Below are 22930 nucleotides of genomic sequence, written 5' to 3' on the forward strand. Positions count from 1 at the left end.
AATAACATTTTTCTCCTGAAAGCTATAGTGATGTCAATAAAATGAGCACTGAAGTCATAATGTTTTAACACATTGTCATGCAGTGTTTTTGTATTTATAACTGGGATACAAAATGCTCAGTAAGTGGCTAGTGTAAAAGTATTAGGCACTAATCAATTACATGTAAGAACCAAATTGATCCCATCACATTGGAGGGATTTAATCTGAAGAAAATCAGCTTTCTGACTTGGTTAAAACAAAGTCTACAATGTAATGAGACAAGATGGAAGTAGTTTAAGTAATAAATGTTTAATCAAAGAATTTTACATATTATTAACAGCATTCATTTGGCCAAACATCTACACGTTTGTAGAATCCTACTGTATATAAAGTGGGAATGTATCAAGTATAGACTATGAAAGTGCAAATAACAAGTCAAGGTTAGATTAACTTTTTTTTTTTACATTATAAAATTAACTTGTTTACAAAATAGGCTTTGCCAAACTTCATTACTGAATTGTAAAGTCAATGACTGTGTTGTTTTTAAAATATGTACCAAGGAAATACAAATTGGATAATGATCATTTTTCATGCTCAGGAGAGAACAGCACAGAAATAAAGGATACTGCACAAGGAGCAAGGAAACCAGAACCCATTGTGTACACTATCTTCACACAGAGCATTCTTTCTCACCTTAACTGCAGTTGTGCAAGATGCCTCAATGTGATGCAAAGACTCTATATTGGAAAAATTACAACTTGGTCTAAAAACTTATTGGTGTTGATATTTTTAATCCAAAATAAATTTGTAAAAAAATCCTTTAATGGACTATTTCAGTTTAATATACAGTAATACACTGTAGATAAAGTTAATATTTCCCCCCACTAACTTTAAGAGGGATTGATATCAATGTTTCTGATCACTGGAGAAATAAAAACTAATGTGGACCTTTGATATCCATGGCATAAGAGGATTTCCACTAGTTTATCCTAAGAGGATCTGGGGAATATTAAATATTCTAATATAGTGTCCTAGCAATATGAATTTTAAGTACAAGGATATTTCAAAATCAGAGTTTAGAAAAAAAAGTAATCAAAAACCATAATCACATCTCTTGTGGATAACAATACTAATATAACTTTTTACCCAGCCCAGGATTTGCCTGTACAAACTCAGAACTGAAAGTTTGGTATCTGTAGATTTCTGGTAACAATCTGGCAAAACACTAAATTGGAGGGTTGTACTTATCTATTTTGCTTATGTTATGCTAGTTTTGATAATATTTAAGTAAAACAGCCATTCCAACAGTTTACTCTAGTTTTAATTACACACTGTACCATTGTATCTTAATTACAACTAAGACCAGTATTTTCTTCACAGTAAGACACCGATAACTAGGAAGTTGATTTTTTTCAACACTAAACAGTAATCACACAGCAAATGAGTATTGCGCAATAGAACAAACACATGTCAGCATTTGCTAATTAGGCAAACAAACTGATGGAACATTTAGTTATTATATTTAGTGTAAAAGCAAGGCCATGGGTGGTTTTATGGAGGTCTTTGCAATTCATAGCATAGTTACTTCAGAAGAGACATTGAAATTTGAATTACTCACTTATTTAACTGGCAACTATCCATTTAGGTTAGGCAAAGGCACGGTAACATGTTGCGCAGGATGTTTTATTGAATTTCTTAATAATCGTGGGATTTACTATAACTCATGAAAACTCCACTTTTTTTCTATTTTATAAAACACCATTAAAAGTAATTGCACCCATCAGTAATTAGAATGCACTGTAAAATTGTGAAAACAAATAACTATGATTGCACTTCCAATAAAGTGTCTCTTAAAATACAGCACCGCTGTTGCTAATCAACTGTATTTTAATATTAAAATAAACTGTTTTTAACAGCAGCATTAGGTTTAGTTAACTTAAGCTACAGGCTACATTTATATAAATGCAGTCTCCATGGCAACAAAAACCCATTTAATTCTGGAATATCATTGCTACCAAGTGGCACCTTTTACTCCCGAGAACGCTGACACTGCCCTGGAGCACTCTAGGATGCTGCACACCTAAATGCCTTGTTAGTCAGCGCACAAGTCAGAGTTTGGCACAGTTGGACTGTAAATAGACATGAAAGGAAATCTTTGATTCATGTGAAATTAAAACTAATCACACTTGTGGTAGATGTGGTACTAAAGAGACTTCAATTCACATTGCTCAGACAAAAAGGAAGTAAGTTACGGAAGAGCACAAAGAGATTGAAGACATATATGTTATCGGATCTATCCAAAATAAATTTCTAGAATGAAGAAAACTTTTTTTTTTTTTTTAAAGGAAAGCCACCCAAAGATTAGGCAGTAAGCCTTTAGTTTAAATGTTCAATAAAGTATTGTCAAGTCTAGGCTAAATAGAGGACTGCATTTTCTTGAAGAGTGTGGAATACAACTTATTTCATTTTTGTTTCTCTTTCTCTTGCTCTTCTTTTTGTCAGCAAAAAGGGGAAAAGCTATTCAATTAAATACAAAGGAAATTCCCTGTAAGGTTAAAATAAAAAATGAAGCTACCATTCAAGGGAACTCCTTTGGATTCAACCCTAATGTCAGTGGTTTATCACTGAGTTGGAATTAAGTGAATCAAAGTCTCTATCAAGCATACTCCACCTAGCATACCATCTGTAACTGTAATTCACTTAGAGCCCAGATGTGTGCAGTTCACACTAAATGTACTTGTTCAAGCCAGTCACTTGAGGTTTGAGGTGTTTGACTTGAAACATCTGAACCATCTCCTCTGTTGGCCGCCTCATTACCACTGTCACCAGCTTGAGACACTGCTTCCTCAGCCAGAATATTTTCTTCCGAAGGATTTTCTTCTATCTGGGTTCCTCTATCTTCACTGACACTGGCATCTTCAAACACTGAATCTTCTGGCAGCACCAGTTCCACATCCTTCACACCTTCTGACCCATCTTTGATACAGGGGAGCTGGGAATCTGCACTGATTTCTGTAGTTGCTGGAGGAATCAGGGCAATACTCTGAGGGTTCATGTCATGAAACCAAGCCATGATGTTGCCAAGAAGATTGTCATTGATGTTGGGGTCCTGGCCAGCTGAGTCAGGGTCACTAGCTGAGGGACAGAAATCACTTCTTGCCTCACTGAGAGGGTGTGAACTCAGGGTGTCAGTTGAAAATGGGTCACTCTCTGCTCCTAGTCTCGTGAGGCTGTCACCAAGTTCCAAAAGCTCAGAGCTGCTCAATGCAGCCCGAGGGCTATCTGTATTTCTGGGGACAGAGTCCAGCCTGGAAGGTAAAGAAGTGCCTATTGCACCTAAGGATGCTTCATTACTGAGGAAGTCTCTAGTTTCTTCATCGAGGGTCAGTCCAGACTCTTGCAGTGATAACTGTATTGCAAGAAGTATATTGGGATCATCTTCATCCAAGGAACTCAGAGCCTGAAGCAACAGAAAGCAAAACTACTTTAAAATTTGACTAAAGAAAAACTAATTTAACTCAATCAGGTTTACCACTCTTCCTTTACCAACGGATTATTAATTTTATTTATACAGAAAAATTATTTTATCTACTAAAATCTTGTATTTTTCTCCATGCCCATGCTAAAGGAAAAAAAATACCTTAAAATGAATCTAAAATATAGGAAAATCTTTTCCTGCAGCACATCTTTAAAATAAAGATTTTAGAATGGAAAGAAGAAACAGGAAAGTGATGAAAGTAACAACAGGAAACCACACTCAACAGACAAACAGTAAAAGCATAGGCAATGAGGCTGCTCAGAAAGGCTACCTGAAGAGAGTCCTGGTTTTCAGAGCGACTGGCAGGGGTGTAGTCACGCAGGGAAGAGCTGTGCAGCACACTCATAGATGCAGAACTTACCACGGATGTGCCAGGCCTGCGGCTGCTGCTGCCGCCTTCTGGAATATCTGTTTCAAAGCAATTGGTACCAAAGACAATTTAGTGACAAGTAAGACTCATTTATTTTTTTCATACACCTGGTTGTTTAGATTGGCAATTTCTCTTTCAGTGCTGGGGAAAACTTGTGTTGACATGTTCACTTAATCTTTCTGGGATTTCTCATCCATATTTGTCTTAATGAGCAATAATATATATGATACTATCACTTCAAATCCATGATTTTTTACCTTTTTTTTCTTTTTGAGATGGAGTCTTGCTTTGTCGACGACCTAGCTGGAGTGCAGTGGCGCAATCTTGGCTCACTGCAACCTCTGCCTCCTGGGTTCAAGCGATTCTCCTGCCTTAGCCTCCTGAGTGGTTGGGACTACAGACGTGCGCCACCATGCCTGGCTAATTTTTGTATTTTCAGTAGAGATGGGGTTTCATCATGTTGGTCAGGATGGTCTCCATCTCCTGACCTTGTGATGTGCACACCTTGGCCTCCCAAAGTGCTGGGATGACGGGCATGAGCCACCGTGCCTGGCTGACTTTTACATTTTTGCTTGCAGTCTATATGGTTCTTTTCATAAATGCAAGTGCTACTATCCATTTCTCTTTTTTTGTTAAGCAATAACTAGTAAAGGTTTTTCATTTTTAGATTTCTTAAAATTAAATAATTCGGGATTTACAATAGTCTGAACAGCAAATCTTTAGTCCCATTGATCCTGACATTATAGTCAGAAGATTTTCACTTATTAATTTGACATTTAAAAGTTGAATAATTAAAATAATTTATCTCTAATGCCAGAAATTCTCTCTTAAATAATGTCTACAGGACAACTAAGGCTAGGAGACAAATATTCCATGAACACAAAAACAGTATCAATCAATACGACAATTAACTGAGTGCTTCACTAGGTGCTTAAATGTTTTAGAAGCATTATCTAATTTAATACTCACAATGAGCCTATAAGGTGGCACTATTATTATTGTGTCTTTAGAATGTGGAAACAACCTTAGAGAGGCTGTGACTTAAGTTACACAGCTAATATGCAGCAGAGATGGGGTCATGAAGCCAAGTTTGCCTGACTCCACAGACCATGCTCCTAACTCCTCTGATTTTCTGTGTCTTGTCACAACAGAAACATCTGCATATTTATTGCATATCTAAATGACAAACTCGTTCACAAACATTTATATCAGCCAGTTTGAAAGATAAATTCAAGAGAACTATGGGATTAAACCATACTCAACCCAAGGACTTACCTAAAGTGCTTTCACTTGGCTCATCAGGGTCTGGAGGATTACTGAGTAGACTGTGAACGTCTCCTCGACGACGCTGTCTGTGCCTCCTCCGATACTGAAATTCAGCATATTCCTGCATAAACCAAAGGTTATAAAATACAAGAGAGCATGCAATTTTTAAAATGCAAATAAAATAAACTACACACTTTTTTCCAGGGGAAAAAGTTTGTGATTTTATACACATCTTATAAAATCACTTGGCTGAAACATCAGGTTTTGCCATGCCAAGGAAACACAAAAGGTAAAATGGAAAAAGAAAGTTTTCAACAGTCATTACAATTGCCTAAATTAGGAATACTTGCAAGCCCCAATGCTACATTAGAACACCCCTATTTCATATGCCTGATGATTTCAAGAATCTTGTTATCTAATTAACACTACAATCATATTACTCATTTAAGTAAGGCTTTCCTTGAAGGGAGGTTTTTTATTTTTTTATTTTTAGAGTCAGGAGCTTGCTATGTTGCTTAGGCTGGTCTTGAAGTCCTGGCCTCAAGCAATCCCTACTACTCGGCCTCCTAGGTAGCTGGGATTACAGGTGTGAGCCATTGCACCTGGACACGAAAGTGGTTTTAAAAAAGTGACTGGGGGCAGGTGCGGTGGCTCACGCCTATAATCCTAGTGCTGTGGGAGGCCAAAGCAGGCAGATCACCTGATGTCAGGAGTTTGAGACCAGCCTGGCCAACATGGTGAAACCCCATCTCTACTAAAAATACAAAAAATTAGCCGGGCATGGGGGTGGGCACCTGTAATCCCAGCTACTCGGGAGGCTGAGGCAGGAGTATCACTTGAACCCAGGAGGTGGAGATTGCAGTGAGCCAAGATTGTGCCACTGCACTCCAGCCTGGGCAACAGGAGCAAGACTCCATCACAAACAAACAAAAACAAAAACAAAAACAAAAACAAAACAAAAAAGTGACTGGGATACATGTAACAGAAAAAGAAAAAAAGGAACAACAGTAAAAAAGAACACACACTATTAAGTAGTTGCCAGATTGTTGGATTTTCTATTCTTCGGGACTGCTACATACCATATTCACAAATCGAATAACTAGATTAAAAGACAAATGTTAGGTTAGCTTTAAAATAAGATGCTTATTTAGCTTCTTTTCTATATAAGTCAATATGTGGTGCTATTTACAACACAGGTAGGGGAAATGTTTTCTATTTAGCATATGGGATGAACACAGACTTAGGCAGATGTCCTGAGTCTATTTTACATTTGTGACAATGTTTAAAGTGAGTTATCACCAGAGGGTACAACCTGGGACCATCTGCTATTACCTGGGTATAAATGTGACAGAAGGGAAGAGAATAAAAGAGAAAGGAAGAGAAGAGAGGAGGCCAGGGTACATGATACCAACATAAAAAGGCTAATTTAGACAATCATTATGGTGTTTTTCCATGATAAACACTAAGATACTCAACTTTATGATTATCCTGGTTACCCTAGAATATTCAATATGCTTATATTGTGAAAGTACTAGGAGTAGGTGAAGACAAATTTTGTATCACAAATAAAACTTTCACATCATACTACTCTGGTGACTTTATTTAAACTTCTTCATTTATATAAGTAGTTGGACTCCTAAGAAGTGGGAGGCATCCTGTTAGGTTAGAAACTAATAAATGAAAGATACTCCAAGTGCCCTGAAGGTTTATACAGGTTCTTTAAAATGCCTTGCTGAGGTGGGGCATCATTTCCTCTTTTCCTACAGGCCCATGATCTCAAACTGATGACTTATTAAGTGTCATCAAGGCTCAACAGACCGTGAGGAACGGCAGCTACATTTCTTAGACAAAGATGGTATGAAAATTTTATCTCAATTCAAGGTTTATATTAGGGATAATTTGCTGACTTTGTAAACTTGATAATGGTACAAAGTTATGCATTAAACTATTACTGACCATAGACTATACATATTTCCAATTTAAGAAAATGAAACCGTTTAAAAGCAACTGCAAAAGAAACTTGTATATCTAATCGTCTGACAGAAAACTCTCAGATGGCATTCTCTCATGATGCAACAGGCTTAAATATATTGTTCTCATAAAATTTATCTGAAAATTTCCAAGGATTCCTAAGATCTTCAAGAATGTATATTAAAAGGGTTTAGTCAGTATACTCCAAATGGTTTGAGAATGTTAAGGATACAGAGAAGACTAAAATGTTCTAAGATTTACAGAGGGAGAGGCTGTAAGGAGCTGTTTTAAGTAATAATTGCAACAATTTTGTCAGTGGCTTAATGAGATGCTTTAATCCTAGAACTTCCATGGGGTATCACCATCCACATTGTAAAGATGAGAAATTAAGAAAGAACATAGCCTAGGATCTAATAAGTTACACTTAGAACTTGAATTCAGGTGTTTCTCAGACTTTATGCTATTTCCACTGAGCTCCACTGCCTTTAAAGTAGCATAAAACAAACCTTTATGCTTGCCAGACTCAAGTTAAATTGAAAAGAGTACAATGAAATTAACTTCACTGAAAAAAATATAAATTCAATCTAAGTCTACTGAAGTTGGTAACCTTGTTTTTTCCCTCACTATTAAGGCAGAAAGCTATTTTTCAAAAATATAACTCTGGCAGTTACTCGATAGTCATACATATGCAGAATTTGAAAGTCTAACAATGTGTAGTAATTCTTTATATCTGCAATAAGGTTTATGTAAAAGCCTAGTGTTTCAATGTGTCAAAGACTAAAGAAAACTAAAAGTAAATAATTTCTAAAAAATTATCAATTCATAAAAAATAAAGTAACAGTCATATTAGTAGGCCCTCAATATTCAAGGACAAATATTTCATGATTCCTTAAGTTTCTGTCAGAGCCAGAAGCTGCAAGATGATACACATACATGCTTGTGAATACACTGATGAAGGTTTTATTTATTTTTGCTAAATAGTGTTTCTACCTTAAAACACGGAAATCATTAGTATTTTTTTTCTTTTATAATTTCAGTTTGCTTATTCTTCCTTTTATGTGGAAGTTTTCCACAATATCCCCGAAGCTGTAAATGTATTAAAACATAGAAATAATAAATGCAGGATCAGATAAAGGTTCATAATTAGTTTTAAAATGAAAATTTCATTAATATATCACAATTTTTAAAATAATTTAAGTGAATTTAAAATGTCCAGATCAGGGCTCTAAGCACAATTTTTTTCAAGTCAATATTTTCTTGGATGTATCTACCAATACAAAAACCACAGGTGATTGCAAGTATCTTCAGCAGCTGAAAAGAGCAAGTATCTGATTTAAACAAGCCACAGTCATGCCTGGATAATAATCAATTTCATTGTCTTTCAATTGCAGGTAACAAATGGGTTATACATTACAAACCAAGTTCTCCTCATTTGTTCTGTACCCTTCCAAAAATTAAGTTGAAGGGTTATCATATTATAGGCATCAAATACTGGTTAATAAAGAGCAAAGATGGAAAGACAGAAGTAGAGAGAATTGCTAAAACCATTTTAAAATCAGACTCAACAGTGACAGTGGCAATTTAAATCTCAGAAAACAGTTATGTGATTAAGAGTTTCACTCTGTCTTATTTTTATTTGCCACAACTGCTATCTGTAGTGTAATTTAGACCTTCTGTATTTTAAAACGGTATATTAATAATGACAACAAAAAAATAAGAAGAGTGTGAAAGTCTTGAAGATAAGCAGAAAGCAACTAAGCAAAGCATTTCTTTATGCATACACATTATTAATGTCAAGTTTTCCACTTTAGCAACTGATTATAAATCAATTCCCTCAGGTTGTTGCATTAACCTTAAAAATGGATCGTTCTTTTATATTTTTAATAGTTTCAGACTAAAACAATATTATGACTAGAAATGCATTTCTAATAAACTCTCTATTAACAAATTAGAAGATATTTTCCAAAAATGTATATTGTAAATTTGCCTTAATTCTGACTACTCAGTAATTGAAAACAATAAAAGAGTAATGCATTTAACAATGTGATGATATACCAATACCACATAAATAGCTAAATGTAGGCTCTGTCAAGGATTTTTGTTACAAAAGAAAGAGAGCACTGCTGATAATCTCAGTAGGATTTAGAATAGATAAGGATGCAAATGCAAGCACAATTGCAGTAAGAAAAAATACAAAAACAAAAACCCCATAAAACAATTACCTCTGGTGATGCAAATCCTAAATATTCCCAATCCCATGTTCCACCAGCAAAGCTACAAAGAAATTAGACATACCATTTGATTTAATATCAGTACTACAAAGTATATACAATCAGATCCTTGCCCTTTGAACATTACTTTAAATTCCTCTGTTGGAACTTGCTTAACCAAAGTAGATCAACTATTAAAACAGAATTAAAATGATAATTTCATTATTTCTTTCAAATTCTAAGTTTTTATGTTTCTGTAAAAATGATCAAAAAATAAAAATTACCATGTTATAACAAAGTATTTTATAACCGCTTCTATTTTTATTTTACAAGTAAATATTTACTCATAAATATTACATAAAAATAGGATCAAAGGAATTTATGTAAAATAGTGCCAAAGGAATGTTTAATGCTTATAATTATTGTAAATAGGAAAGTATGCTTCAATTTACAGAAGTAGTATGAGTATGTAAAATAAAACAACCACAACTCAAGTGATCTTTAGTGGATGAGTTTATCACTTGAATAACTACAAATATCAAATTTCTCTTTCCTTCACAACTTCTTAATACAAAAATACAAATATGACCATAACAAGCTGGCAAAGTTTCCAAATTCTACATCATGAGATGTTTATAACTATCAAATCACTACATATATTACATATTTGAAATGATACATTAGAATACTTTTAATTATGAGTTCACCTGAAATGTGAAATTAACCTAGGTTAATTTAGTCTAAGGAGCTACACAATGATAAACAACAAATAACAAGAAAAACAGAAATAGCATGGAGGAAAAAAAAAAAATCACCAAAAAAAGTTAACATACTTTTATGAGCTATCCATATTTTAGGTGTAAATAATTTCCAAGAATATGAACCCTAGTTGGATAAAACATAAAACTGCTGGCATTTGTGGCTGGAGCCAGGATGATTTCCAGTGTACATCCTTCTTACCTGCGCCTTGGAGCTTCTGGTGAGTCTGCAGGAGCTACTCCCCGAGCCACAGATGCCAGGAATTCTTGCCTCTTCTGCTGTACAAGGCATGCTGCTTTGATGATCTTGTGGCGGGGTGTGCGAAGGTAAGGCCTATTGACTTTCTGGGCAAGGTCTTCAGTGACCATTTCTAGGTCTGTCTATAGTAAGCAGAGAAAAAAAAAAGATCATAGGCTTCATAGGTTAATCAATAGCAAATCCAGAGTCTATGTGGTTTCTCAGTTAAATCTAACTCTTTTGAAGTAAGAAATTAGTTCAAATTTTGAAATAACTTCCTATGTAATGTATTTTCTATTTTGTACATGTTTTCTAGATTATGAAAGAGAAAGAAGGATTATATATAAAATCATGTGAAATTTTAAAAAAGCACTTATTTGATAGGCATTTATAGAAATGAAATTGGTATAGACTACAAAGAAGCAGTGAGTATAGCAGCTGTTTACAAGGAATTTATAATCTGTCTATGTGAAAAAAACTAATACATTTCAATGCACCATACAAGCAAATGCATGATGCCATAGTGCAGACTATATAAAAGTGCTGAAGGAATTTGAATTAAGGCAAGACAACAGTGATCGGGGTCAAGTCTGGAAGGCTGTATGGAGAAAATGAGTACTGATCCTTGATGGAAATGTAGGATATAAATTAGCAAAGGACAGTTCAAAGGGTGACATGAAAACTGTAACAGGAGAAAGTTTAGTGGCTTCAAAAGAAAAGAAATGTACAATGAAGTTATTTAGCTATAGTGATGCTAACTGGCTTAGGTGTTTTTGTTTTTTAAATACTGTAACTTTTTCAGTTGTATTTAAAAAATAAACTGGTAAATAGCAACTTTCTCATCTTGTAGGTAATATGGGTTGTTTCATCTTTGATGATAAAATTCTTAATTACATAATCAGAAATATGCCTGATTTCAAACATCAACCAGTTTAAAACAAAGACAAAAATGCTATAGGAAATGTTTGCATCACTCATAACTCATTCAGACCTGCAGAGTGACAAATTTAAACAAAGAAAATTTCAATTTATTAGTGGTAACTTTTCCTTTATTTAAAAACTATTTAAAAAATGAAAAGAAAATTATGTTACTGATCATGTCCACATGAAATAAAGTAAGTGGTTTGAAAAAGAAAAAACTCTGTATTTCGTAATAACTGCTGCTATTTAAATGTAATTAAAAAATATCTTACTTGCATTAGTTCGAAAATTTCTTTCTTTGTGCTTTTAGGTTCCAAGAAAAATCCATATGGATAAGAACACTTGAGAATGCGCCGAGTTTTTAAGAGCACATGAACTGCATCTTCAATGAAAGTGGTATCTGGACAGCCTCCTTCAGCTAAAAAGTAATTGAGGCACAGTGAATTTGTTTTTGCAAATATGCCATTTGTAATATTAATTAAACAATCATTTTTCTGAAAAAAGAAAAAAGAAGGATCATTAGGACAAAAACTTTTAAGTAACTGTCTGAAAATACTTATTTGAACCAAACTAAAAAACCACATAAAATACTCATGTGTGACATGTATGTGTTTATAAAAGAAGTATATGCCCCAGCAGCCCAGGAGCACTGATGGTATTCATAAAGGAATGCACATACTCATCTTGGATTCTGGTCTCACTCCATTGGTAAGCAAATCTAGCTTTAGGTCAACCAAAAGGTTCTAGGCTTTACTTTTTCAGATTATCCCTGGCAGAATTTCCCTGCGTAACAATGAGAACAAATGCCTTTTCTAAGTTGCTTATAAAAAAAGCCTAATTATGTAAAATCAATACTGTAAGGAAAAAGATACAACATTCTGGCAAACAACTAGACAACTAATCCTAGTTAATAAAAAAATCCAGAGAAAGAAAGAAGGGGAGGAAGAATGAGGAAGATGGAAGACGAAATTGCCTTAACATCTGAGACTTTTTGTTCTAAGAATATCATTATAACAGTCCAGGTTTTCACTTAACTGAAAAAAAAAACAAAAAATAAAAACCAGAAATTAAGTACGAGAATCTAAGTTTGCAAATACTTTAGAAAATCATATTATTTTGGATGCCTGTAGAAAGAAATTCAGTGTGTGTACACAAACTGACATACAGACTACCCTGAGATTTCTGACGTATGTGAGAAATGTGTGAAGTTTTGCTTCTTCCCTTTCAATTGCTGTACCTTCTTGTTTTTTTCCCCTAATTTGTTATGCTGCCTGGAACTTCCAGAATGCTGAATAGAAGCAATAATTCACATCTACAAATATTGAATGTTGTTAAGTGTCAGGCACAGCTGGAAGCACTAGGGATGCATTAGTGACCAGACAAAAATCCCTGCTGAAGAGCTGTATGACTTGTGAGGATTTTTTTCCTCTCAATTTATACTGTGGACAATACTTCAAGAGTCTGATATTGCCTAATACAGTTATATCTTTAATGAAGTCTAAGAACTAATAATTAACAAGCAGGCTATACTGCTATTGACATATTCTTCCCCACTCCATTTCACTTATGGTATTGTCTTGACTAGGGAATTATCCTAATGGAAAGGATTTTAATATTCATTATTTTGATAAACTGGAGCAACCCAAGTATAACATCACATTTTTCACCTTAAAATGTACTTTTCATATGTAAGCTATTATTTTTAAAAGGTGACTTTTTAAAACAAAAATAACAGAACCTGCACCTTGAGTAGTCATTGTGGGTTATTATATTCTAATGATGCTATCAATACTCAATTCATATTTTGGAATATTCTTATAAAACTTATAATTTAGGACCCACACGTTAGCTCCACCTCATGGCTTTGCTTTTTGACCCCAATGTTCATTATTTACCAGTGAAATGATTTCTCTGCAAACTGTTACTGACTTCCACATCCTTAGGCACTCTGCTAAATTTTCTCAATAATTTTTGGGTATTCAGTTACTTGACAATTGGGTAGCACGTGTATCTTGCTCCTCTAAGTCAGTGATGTCCTTTAGGACCCATCCACTTTTCCCAACATTGTAGAGCATCAGCAGTGACACAGAGTAAGCAAAATCATGAAGTGTTTTTATCTCATAACAGCACAGGCTGCATCAAGAGGAAGCGGCTAGGTGCTGGGTAGAAAATCCAATCACAGAGACCTCATCTGCTAAGCTGCATTCAGGGCTTCAAAGAACTCAAAACAGTACCAGAACGAGCTAATGGACATAATGTATTCCTTTCAGGGCCTAACCTAATAGTGAAGCAACAAGCATGGAAAGATATTTTATATTAATTATCACACATACAACTTATAACTTACTTTCTTTGAGAGCTCTGCTCAATTGTTCCATCTTTTCTTTGGCTGTTTTAAGAAGGCGTTGTTCTAGCTAAAAGAATAGAAATAAAGCATGTAAACCATTCTCTTTATTTATTCACAACAGTATAGGTCAGCTCATTTGAAATTATTTGGGACATACCTGATAACTATGCTCGTGGTTTTTAAATCTTGTATAATAGTGCATAAATCTGTCAAGTTCCTGAAATCGTTTGTGTTTTTTCTCAGCCTAGAAAACAAAAGTCCACAAATGACTTTTATAAAAACTAGTAGCTACTAAAATAGTTTTTTGGGGGAATCATTTAAAACTTTTATTAGTGATAGGTATAGTGCATTCAGATTTGTGAATTATTTTCTTGACAGAAAACAATATTTTCTTTTTTTTTTTTTTTTTTGAGATGGAGTCTCGCTGTGTCACCCAGGCTGGAGTGCAGTGGTGCAATCTGAGCTCACACAAACCTTGCCTCCTGGGTTCAAGTGATTTTCCCGTCTCAGCCTCCTGAGTAGCTGGGATTATAGGAGCCCACCACCATGCCTGGGTAATTTTTGTATTTTTAGTACAGATGGGGTTTTACCATGTTGGCCAGGCTGGTCTTGAACTCCTGACCTCAAATGATCCGCCCACCTCGGCCTCCCAAAAGTGCTGGGATGAAAAGCATGAAACACTGTGCTCGGCCTTCAATGTTTTATTATATGGCTTTTTGCTATGGACTAATGGTATTCCCTTTAAAATTCATATTTTGAAGCCCTACCCCCAATGTGACTGTATTTGAAGATAGGACCTGTAAGAAGGTGATAAAGGTTAAATAAGGTCATCAGGGTGGGCCCTATTCTGATAGGGCTGGGTACCCTTATAAGAAGAGGAAGGGGCACCAGAGGTCTCTCTGTCTTTTCTGGCCACCTGAGGAAATAGTGAGAGGGTGGCTGTCTGCAAACCAAGAAGAGCACCCTCATCAAGAACCAAATTGGCCAGCACCTTGACCTTGGACTTCACAACCTCTAGAACCGTGAGAAATAAATTTCTGTTAAGCCACCCAGTCTGTAGTATTTTCTATGGCAGCTGAGCAGACTAAGACACTTGCTCTACAGTATAATGTAATATTGTATTGTTGATATTAATGTTAAAATTGTTTTTAAGTATTTACAGAGGTAGGCTGGGATATATCACTTTTCATACGTATCTTCACCAAAATTAAAAGAAGGAAAATGTAAAAGGGAAAAAGCTCTTAAGTTTACAGAGCTATTTTGTTGAAATTAAAGGCTACTATAAAGTATATTCAATTTAATACCTTATTAAGATGAAAATGGACAAAGAAATGCAAAATAACTCCAGTAGCAATGAGCGGTTTAGAGAGATGTCTTGGCTTAATTGGTTCTCTTTACCTCCACAGTCATTTCCTTGGATTGCTCCTCCACATGCTGAATGACTTCATAGCGAGTACATCTGTAATAACCTCCAGTGGAGGAACTATGTTTTTTCCACTCTTCAAGGCAAATCCAGCAAAAGTCATACTTGCACTTCAAAAGAAAACACAGATGAAAACATCTCCCCACACTAATATGCAAATTATTTTCTGCTTTATAGCCAACCAATCTGTAAAGATTAAATAACTGTGCTTGTGTGACCAGGAACAAATCTTCTCAAAGATATGCCCTCTTTCTCCTGTTTCCTCTAGAGACATTATCTGCATTATGGAAAGATGTGGGGTAGTTTAAAATTATTGTTTATAGGAATATATTAAAATGTAAAGCATAATATTATGAAGTAATCACAAGGAATCATTAAAAATATCAATAAGATATTCTTTCCAAATAATATCAGATGCAAGTGTTTCATTTTTAAGTGCATTCTAATCTGACACTGGTATATAAAGCTCCACCAGTCTATTTGAAAAACTTCTGGCAATACTGACAAATTGGTTTTGAAACCAGAACTACGCTTAAAAGACCTCTAAGTGGAACAGCTGATATAAAAACGGTTTCCCATTTTAATGTAAATTTCACTGAATTACCATAATTATCAGACAGTGCCAAAAATATGAGCATTCAGTATGAAAACACATCCTTTTTTATGCTTATGGATTTTGAGTCAGTTAAAAAGATCTTCCCATTCTGTTGTCTTCAGGTACTCTTTATGGTTTATTTATTTTTTAATTTATTTTATTATACATTAAGTTCTAGGGTACATGTGCACAACGTGCAGGTTTGTCACATGTGTATACATGTGCTGTGTTGGTTTGCTGCACCCATTAACTCGTCATTTACATTAGGTATTTCTCCTAATGCTATCCTTCCCCCATCCTTCTACCTCACAACAGGACCCGGTATGTGATGTTCCCCACCCTATGTCCAAGTGTTCTCATTGTTCAGTTCCCACCTATGAGTGAGAACACGCAGTGTTTGGTTTTCTGTCCTTGTGATAGTTTGCTCAGAATGATGGTTTCCAGCTTCATCCATGTGGCTACAGAGGACATGGACTCATCCTTTTTTATGGCTGCATAGTATTCCATGGTGTATATCTGCCACATTTTCTTAATCCAGTCTATCATTGATGGGCATTTGGGTTGGCTCCAAGTATTTGCTATTGTGAATAGTGCCGCAATCAACATACAAGTGCATGTGTCTTTATAATAGTATGATTTATAATCCTTTGGGTATATACCCAGTAATGGGATCACTGGGTCAAATGGTATTTCTAGTTCTAGATCCTTGAGAATTGCCACACTGTCTCTTCCACAATGGTTGAACTAGTTTACGCTCCCACCAACAGTGTAAAAGTGTTTCTATTTTTCCGCATTGTCTCCAGCACCTGTTGTTTCCTGACTTTTTAATGATCGCCATTCTAACTGGTGTGAGATGGTATCTCATTGTGGTTTTGATTTGCATTTCTGATGACCAGTGATGATGAGCATTTTTTTCATGTGTCTGTTGGCTGCATAAATGTCTTTTGAGAAGTGTCTGTTCATATCCTCTGCCCACTTTTTATGGGGTTGCTTTTTTCTTGTAAATTTGTTTAAGTTCTTTGTAGATTCTAGATATTAGTCCCTTGTCAGATGGGTAGATTGCAAAAATTTTCTCCCATTCTGAGGGTTGCCTGTTCACTCTGATGGTAGTTTCTTTTGCTGTGCAGAAGCTCTTTAGTTTAATTTGATCCCATTTGACTATTTTGGCTTTTGTTGCCATTGCTTTTGGTGTTTTAGTCATGAAGTCCTTGGGCCCATGCCTATGTCCTGAATGGTACTGCCTAGGTTTTCTTTCAGGGTTTTATGGTTTTAGGTCTAACATTTAAGTCTTTAATCCATCTTGAATTAATTTTTGTATAAGGTGTAAGGAAGGGATCCAGTTTCAGCTTTCTACATACCGCTAGCCAGCTTTCCCTGCACCATTTATTAAACAAGGAGTCCTTTCCCCATTTCTTATTTTTGTCAGTTTTGTCAAAGATCAGATGGTTGTAGATGTGTGCTGTTATTTCTGAGGCCTCTGTTCTGTTCCATTGGTCTATATCTCTGTTTTGGTACCAGTACCATGCTGTTTTGGTTACTGTAGCCTTGTAGTATAGTCTGAAGTCAGGTAGTGTGATGCCTCCAGCTTTGTTCTTTTTGCTCAGGATTTCTTGGCAATGTGGGCTCTTTTTTGGTTCCATATGAACTTTAAAGTAGTTTTTTCCAGTTCTGTGAAGAAAGTCAGTGGTAGCCTGATGGGAATGGCACTGAATTTACAAATTACCCTGGGCAGTATGGACATTTTCACAATATTCATTCTTCCTATCCATGAGCATGGAATGTTCTTCCATTTGTTTGTGTACTCTTTTATGTGGTTGAGCAGCGGTTTGTAGTTCTCCTTGAAGAGGTACTTCCCATCCCTTGTAAGTTGGATTCCTAGGTATTTTACTCTCTTTGAAGCAATTGTGAATGGGGGTTCACTAATGATTTGGCTGTCTGTTATTGGTGTATAGGAATGCCTGTGATTTTTGCACATTGATTTTGTATCCTGAGACTTTGCTGCAGTTGCTTATCAGCTTAAGGAGATATTGGGCTGAAAAGATGGGGTTTTCTAAATATACAATCATGTCATCTGCAAACAGGGACAATGTGACTTCCTCTTTTCCTAATTGAATCCCCTTTCTTTCTTTCTCTTGCCTGATTGCTCTGGCCAGAACTTCCAACACTATGTTGAATAGGAGTGGTGAGAGAGGGCATCCCTGTCTTGTGCCAGTTTTCAAAGGGAATGCTTCCAGTTTTTGCCTACTCAGTATGATACTGGCTATGGGTTTGTCATAAACAGCTCTTATGATTTTGAGATACATTCCATCAATACCTAGTTTATTGAGTTTTTAGCATGCAGGGCTGTTGAATTTTGTCAAAGTCCTTTTCTGCATCTATTGAGATAATCATGTGGTTTTTGTCTTTGGTTCTGTTTATGTGATGGTTTACGTTTATTGATTTGCGTATGTTGAACCAGCCTTGCATCCCAGGGATGAAGCCAACTTGATCTTGCTGCATAAGTTTTTTGATGTGCTGCTGGATTTGGTTTGCCAGTATTTTATTGAGGATTTTTGCACTGATGTTCATCAGGGATATTGGTCTAACATTCTCTTTGGAGATAAGATCGCAAATAGATGAAATAATTTTGGCTGGATCCTCAGCTGAACAATAAATAACACTTTTGAATATTCTGCTCACAACACTGCCCTAGGTTTTTCTTCCTGCCTCTTAGAGAATCATTATTATTGCCTCACTAAGCCAGTTCATTTATGTTAATTTTACAGTAACACAGACTTACAAAAATTATTTTGTACCTGCCATTCTTTTCCAAGTATAGTAACAATCATTAAGCTTCAAAGTTAAAAATCAAGTAATACCTAGAAGATATTATTATATTTTACTGGAATCTTAACCATTTAAATTTCCTTCATGTCCTAAATTAGGAAAAAAAAATACATTTTCCTCTCAATAACTTTAAATAATCATTTTATACATAGATGACATTTCCAATGGTAAAGCAAAATAAATCAGAATATCATTATAATTTTAAACCAAAAAAATGTTCATAATGTAGGTAGGTTATTAATAATAAAATGTTATTAATAATATACCAGCAGAGTTGTTTTAAACACACTGCTGTTTCTTCCTGTACAAGTAATTAAAGAGGGTAGTTATTCTATCCAGCCTTTTGACCTCCAACATTAATCATTTATATTATTTTTCAGCCAAGTGAATCTTTGTTGGCATTTTCATTTTCAATATAATAAAGAGTTACTTATTTTATTGCTTGTTTTTTTAGCAGTCCTAAAGTCTGGCCATTGCTTTGGGTTCTTGTATTATACAGACATCTATATACAGGTGTTCCCTGGTATCCACAGAGGATTGGTTCCAGGACCTCCTGCAAACACCAAAATCTGAGAATAATCAAGTTCCCAATATAAAATGATGTATTATTTGCATACTAACCTATGCACATCCTCTAGTATACTTTCAATAATCTCTAGATTACTTATAATATCTTACAATGTATATGCTATGTAAATAGTTGTTATATTGCATTGTTTAGGGAATAATTACAAGAAAAAAAATCTGTACATGTTCGATACAGATGCAACTTTTTTCCCTAAGTATTTTTGATCCATGGTAGACTGAATCCATGAATGCAGAACCCAACAATATGAAACTCATTGATACAGAGGGCCGACTGTATGGAGACAGTATATGGACTGGATTTGGGCCTAGTTTGGGCCTTGAGTCTAAGCCGTATGCTCCAAAACCAGCTTCACAAGAGATCTATATAAGGCAGCACTTTGTTAATCATTGGATAACACACACACACACACACACATATATACATACACACACACACACACACAAACTCTCTCAAGACTCTCACTGGGGAAGGTGACTAGCAAGGAAGGATTCATGAATTTCTGATCTTCTGGTTGAATACCACAGATTTTTACCCTTACCTTTTGTTTTTGTTTTTGTTTCTAAAGAGATGGCGTTTTTGGGGTTTTGTTACTTTGCTCAGGCTGGTCTTGAACCCCTGGCCTCAAGTGATCCTCCTGCCTCAACCTCTTGAAGTACTGGGATTATAGGCAAGAGCCACTGTACCAGGCCTCCTCAAATAATATATCCTTTGGATTGACAATCAAACTAAATTAAGATTCCAAATGCAAAGCATGAAAAATCCTCTTTAACTTCTTACCTTAGCACACTGCATGTGATTGCAGCCTTCATTCTTCTGTATTGGAGACTTACAGTTGGCACAAGGCTTGGAGTTAGTTAATAACCAGAGACAATTGGCCGCATCCTCGTAGGCTTCACTAACTCCCACAACTTTGGGATATTAAGCACAAACACAAAAATAAATGATTTATTGTACAACTTCTGGGGGAAAAAAACCCTCCAGACTTTTCTTTGCAGGCTCTCAATTTTAATAAAATATTTATTTTCCGATCAGTGTCTGTGGCAACATTTTTAAACTTCTTCATTTTGAGTAGCCTAATTACAAGATAAGGAACTCTATTCCAAAAGACCTATTCATGAAACCTGGTTTAAGGGCAATTTCTACATAAACTTGTGCCCAAATAAACTGGGACCAAAAACAACATACACAAAAAAGGTTTTTTTTTTTTTTTTTTAATGCAACATATTACTCCATTTAAAATAACAATTGTATCAAAGAAAATTACAGAAAGAACAGTTACTTTAGACGATAATTTACAGAACAGGCCAGACGCAAATATAATTATCAGAAACTCTTTACCATAGTAAAAAGCAAAAAATATCAACATCTTTTTTATCCATGAGTATTCTGGATAAACTTAAAATTAATTCAATGTGACACGTCTAAAACTAAGCATCTCATTTATTACACCCTCTTTCTCTATCATATCTGGTTCCTCTCCATTCCCAGTTCTTATGCTTTAAGGTAGGGTCCTTCATACCTCTTGCCTAGACAACTAAAGCATAGAAAATCAACTTATCTCCCCAGTTCCTTCAAGGGCCCACCTCCAACTACACTGCTTGCACAGTGATTTTTAAAAAAATCTCTCCATGTGTTTTTCTTTTATTGACACAAAATATTTTACATATTTATGAGGCAGATGTGACTGTAACATGCATAGAATGTGTCATAAGTCAGGACATCTGAAGTACCCATCACCTTGAGTAATTATCATTTCTATGTGTTGGTATCATTTCAAGTCCTCCCTTCTAGTTATTTTGAAATATAAGAAATATTGTCTTCTATCTAACTCTATGTTTGTCCCCATTAACAAACTTTTCTTCATCCTCCAATCCCCTGCCAGCCACCCATCCCACAGTGATCTTCTTGGAATACACATTGCTTAAAATCTTTTAATTTGCTCCCCACTGACTATAAGATAAAATCCAGCTGCTTTTGCAAAGAATATAAAGCCCATTATGATATGGCCCATCTGGCAAGCTCCTCTCACCCTCCATCCCTAATCAAACTTATACTCTTCATTTTCTTAAACTCAAGTTATTTTACTGTAATTTGAGATCCACAATCTTAAGGAATGTCATGGTTTTTAAAGATTCTAAATTTTACATTTTATAAACTTCCCTCTCCCCTCCATGGAGAGTTAGGGGCTACAGAGTTCCAGATGCATAATTAAAAAATTTTTTCCTGCAAGAATGTCAGCAATCAAGTTGGTTTTGTTTTCTTTTCTAACTCTAAGTGCATTGAGAAGCCCTACATTTACTTTACTCAAAAAGATCCCAGAAAATCATTTTAGAATCACTGAAAGTGGCCCATCTAATCAAAGCTTTGTTTACGTGCCGACACTTTCAGAAGGGTGGAGGGGTAAATGGTTGGCTCTACTGTCAAAGCAGGGGAGAAATCAGACCCTTTGCATTTTGAAATTCAAAAAGAAGAGTTACCCAACCCCTAGATATAAGCCCCTGGGGAGGGAAGGGGGACAAAGGTTTGGGCTCACTGACCCGTGGGAAGTGGCTCTGTGTATGGATTGGAAGGGCTGAGCACCAGAAGTAGTCCTCTGATGGAGCCTAGCAATACAGAAGTGGAGCTGTCTTGCTGCAAGGAACCCCAAGAGCTTGTCTACTTAAGTTTATATTAACAACAGAACAGCAGCTACTGTTGGACTATAAAAGCATTGGTTTTTAACTCCACACAGCAAAGAGAAACAGTGGTAATGAACTGGTCAGACTTTACTCCAGTTCTGAACACACTTGGTAGAAGATGGTTTGATTAAGCTGTTGGTGGAAAGAATTATCAGATAATTTGGTGGGTGACAGGAGTTTCAATAGGAACTTAGTATATTTAGGGCTAACAAGGTCGAGCTGTGGAGGCAATTCCACTTACAAAGGGTATTGCTATAATACCTAATCATTTAAGTACACTTCACATTTAAACATCTAATTTTTGTTAAAAGCAGTGGCCTTTTTTCTTCCTTTAGCATCAACATTATTGTTAGCTCAGAGGCACTAACATATTCTTATGACTTTTATTGTCCATTGTTATAATAAAGAAAGCACAAAGCCATTAAAACAAAGCAGCAGTGTGGCCTGCAACATAATAGTTTTTTCTTCCACCCTCGGAGAGAATGTGATCTCCTAACTGCATTTTAGTGAACTGCATGAAGTAAATCATGTTCAGGGAATAACCAACTATTACTATGATAAAAACTCGTGCTGGAAAAAAGATCCTTATTTCCAATTCTCTGAACATGCTTATTCTACACATCTATCCCTTATACATACTTTTTTTTTTTTTTTTTTGAGATGGACTCTTGTACTGTTGCCCAGGCTGGAGTGCAATGGCACGATCTCAGCTCACTGCAACCTCTGCCTCCTGGGCTCAAGTGATTCTCGTGCCTCAACCTCCCAAGTAGTTGGGACTAAAGGTGCCCGCCACCACACCTGGCTAATTTTTTTTTTTTTTTAATTTTTAGTAGAGACGGGGTTTCACCATGTTGACCAGGCTGGTCTCAAACTCCTGACCTGAAGTGATCTGCCTGTGTTGGCCTCTCAAAGTAGTGGGATTACAGGCATAAGCCACTGCATCCAGCTTATACATACTGTTCTTAACATCAACAACACTGTATCTACCTTCAATCTATCGGGTGAGATTTTTTCACCTCTACTGACTTTCAAACTCTTCACTTCAGTTATAGCTCTTATTATATACTGATGTTCTTTCTTCATAATCTAGTGTGCTTAGGTCTCTTTCTAAAATGTATTAACTTCATAATAAAGTATTAAAATATCACAAAATCTAAGATCTATTAATAGAATCAACATGTATGCATGTGAAAACAGTTGCTTTTAAAAATTGAATTTTTA

The 22930-nt window shown here is 35.5% G+C and overlaps 1 protein-coding gene across 13 annotated transcripts in view; it reads right to left on the minus strand.

Moving 5' to 3' along the window:
• Positions 1 to 269: 269 nt before the first annotated feature.
• The window catches only part of ANKIB1 (ankyrin repeat and IBR domain containing 1), a 155963-nt gene continuing 133302 nt past the window's right edge, over positions 270 to 22930 (minus strand). For 9 of the 13 annotated variants that reach the window (XM_077994896.1, XM_077994894.1, XM_028844888.2 and 6 more), the window contains 10 exons: positions 19809 to 19939; positions 14997 to 15131; positions 13756 to 13842; positions 13599 to 13665; positions 11524 to 11669; positions 10295 to 10473; positions 9347 to 9398; positions 5163 to 5274; positions 3789 to 3925; positions 270 to 3439 (listed from right to left, as the gene is read on the minus strand). In XM_077994896.1, the coding sequence (XP_077851022.1) occupies positions 2702 to 3439; positions 3789 to 3925; positions 5163 to 5274; positions 9347 to 9398; positions 10295 to 10473; positions 11524 to 11669; positions 13599 to 13665; positions 13756 to 13842; positions 14997 to 15131; positions 19809 to 19939 (1784 nt within the window). In that variant the 3' untranslated portion in view covers positions 270 to 2701. 13 annotated transcript variants of the gene reach the window in all.

Source organism: Macaca mulatta, chromosome 3, assembly GCF_049350105.2.
Source record: "Macaca mulatta isolate MMU2019108-1 chromosome 3, T2T-MMU8v2.0, whole genome shotgun sequence".
NCBI lineage: Eukaryota > Metazoa > Chordata > Mammalia > Primates > Cercopithecidae > Macaca > Macaca mulatta.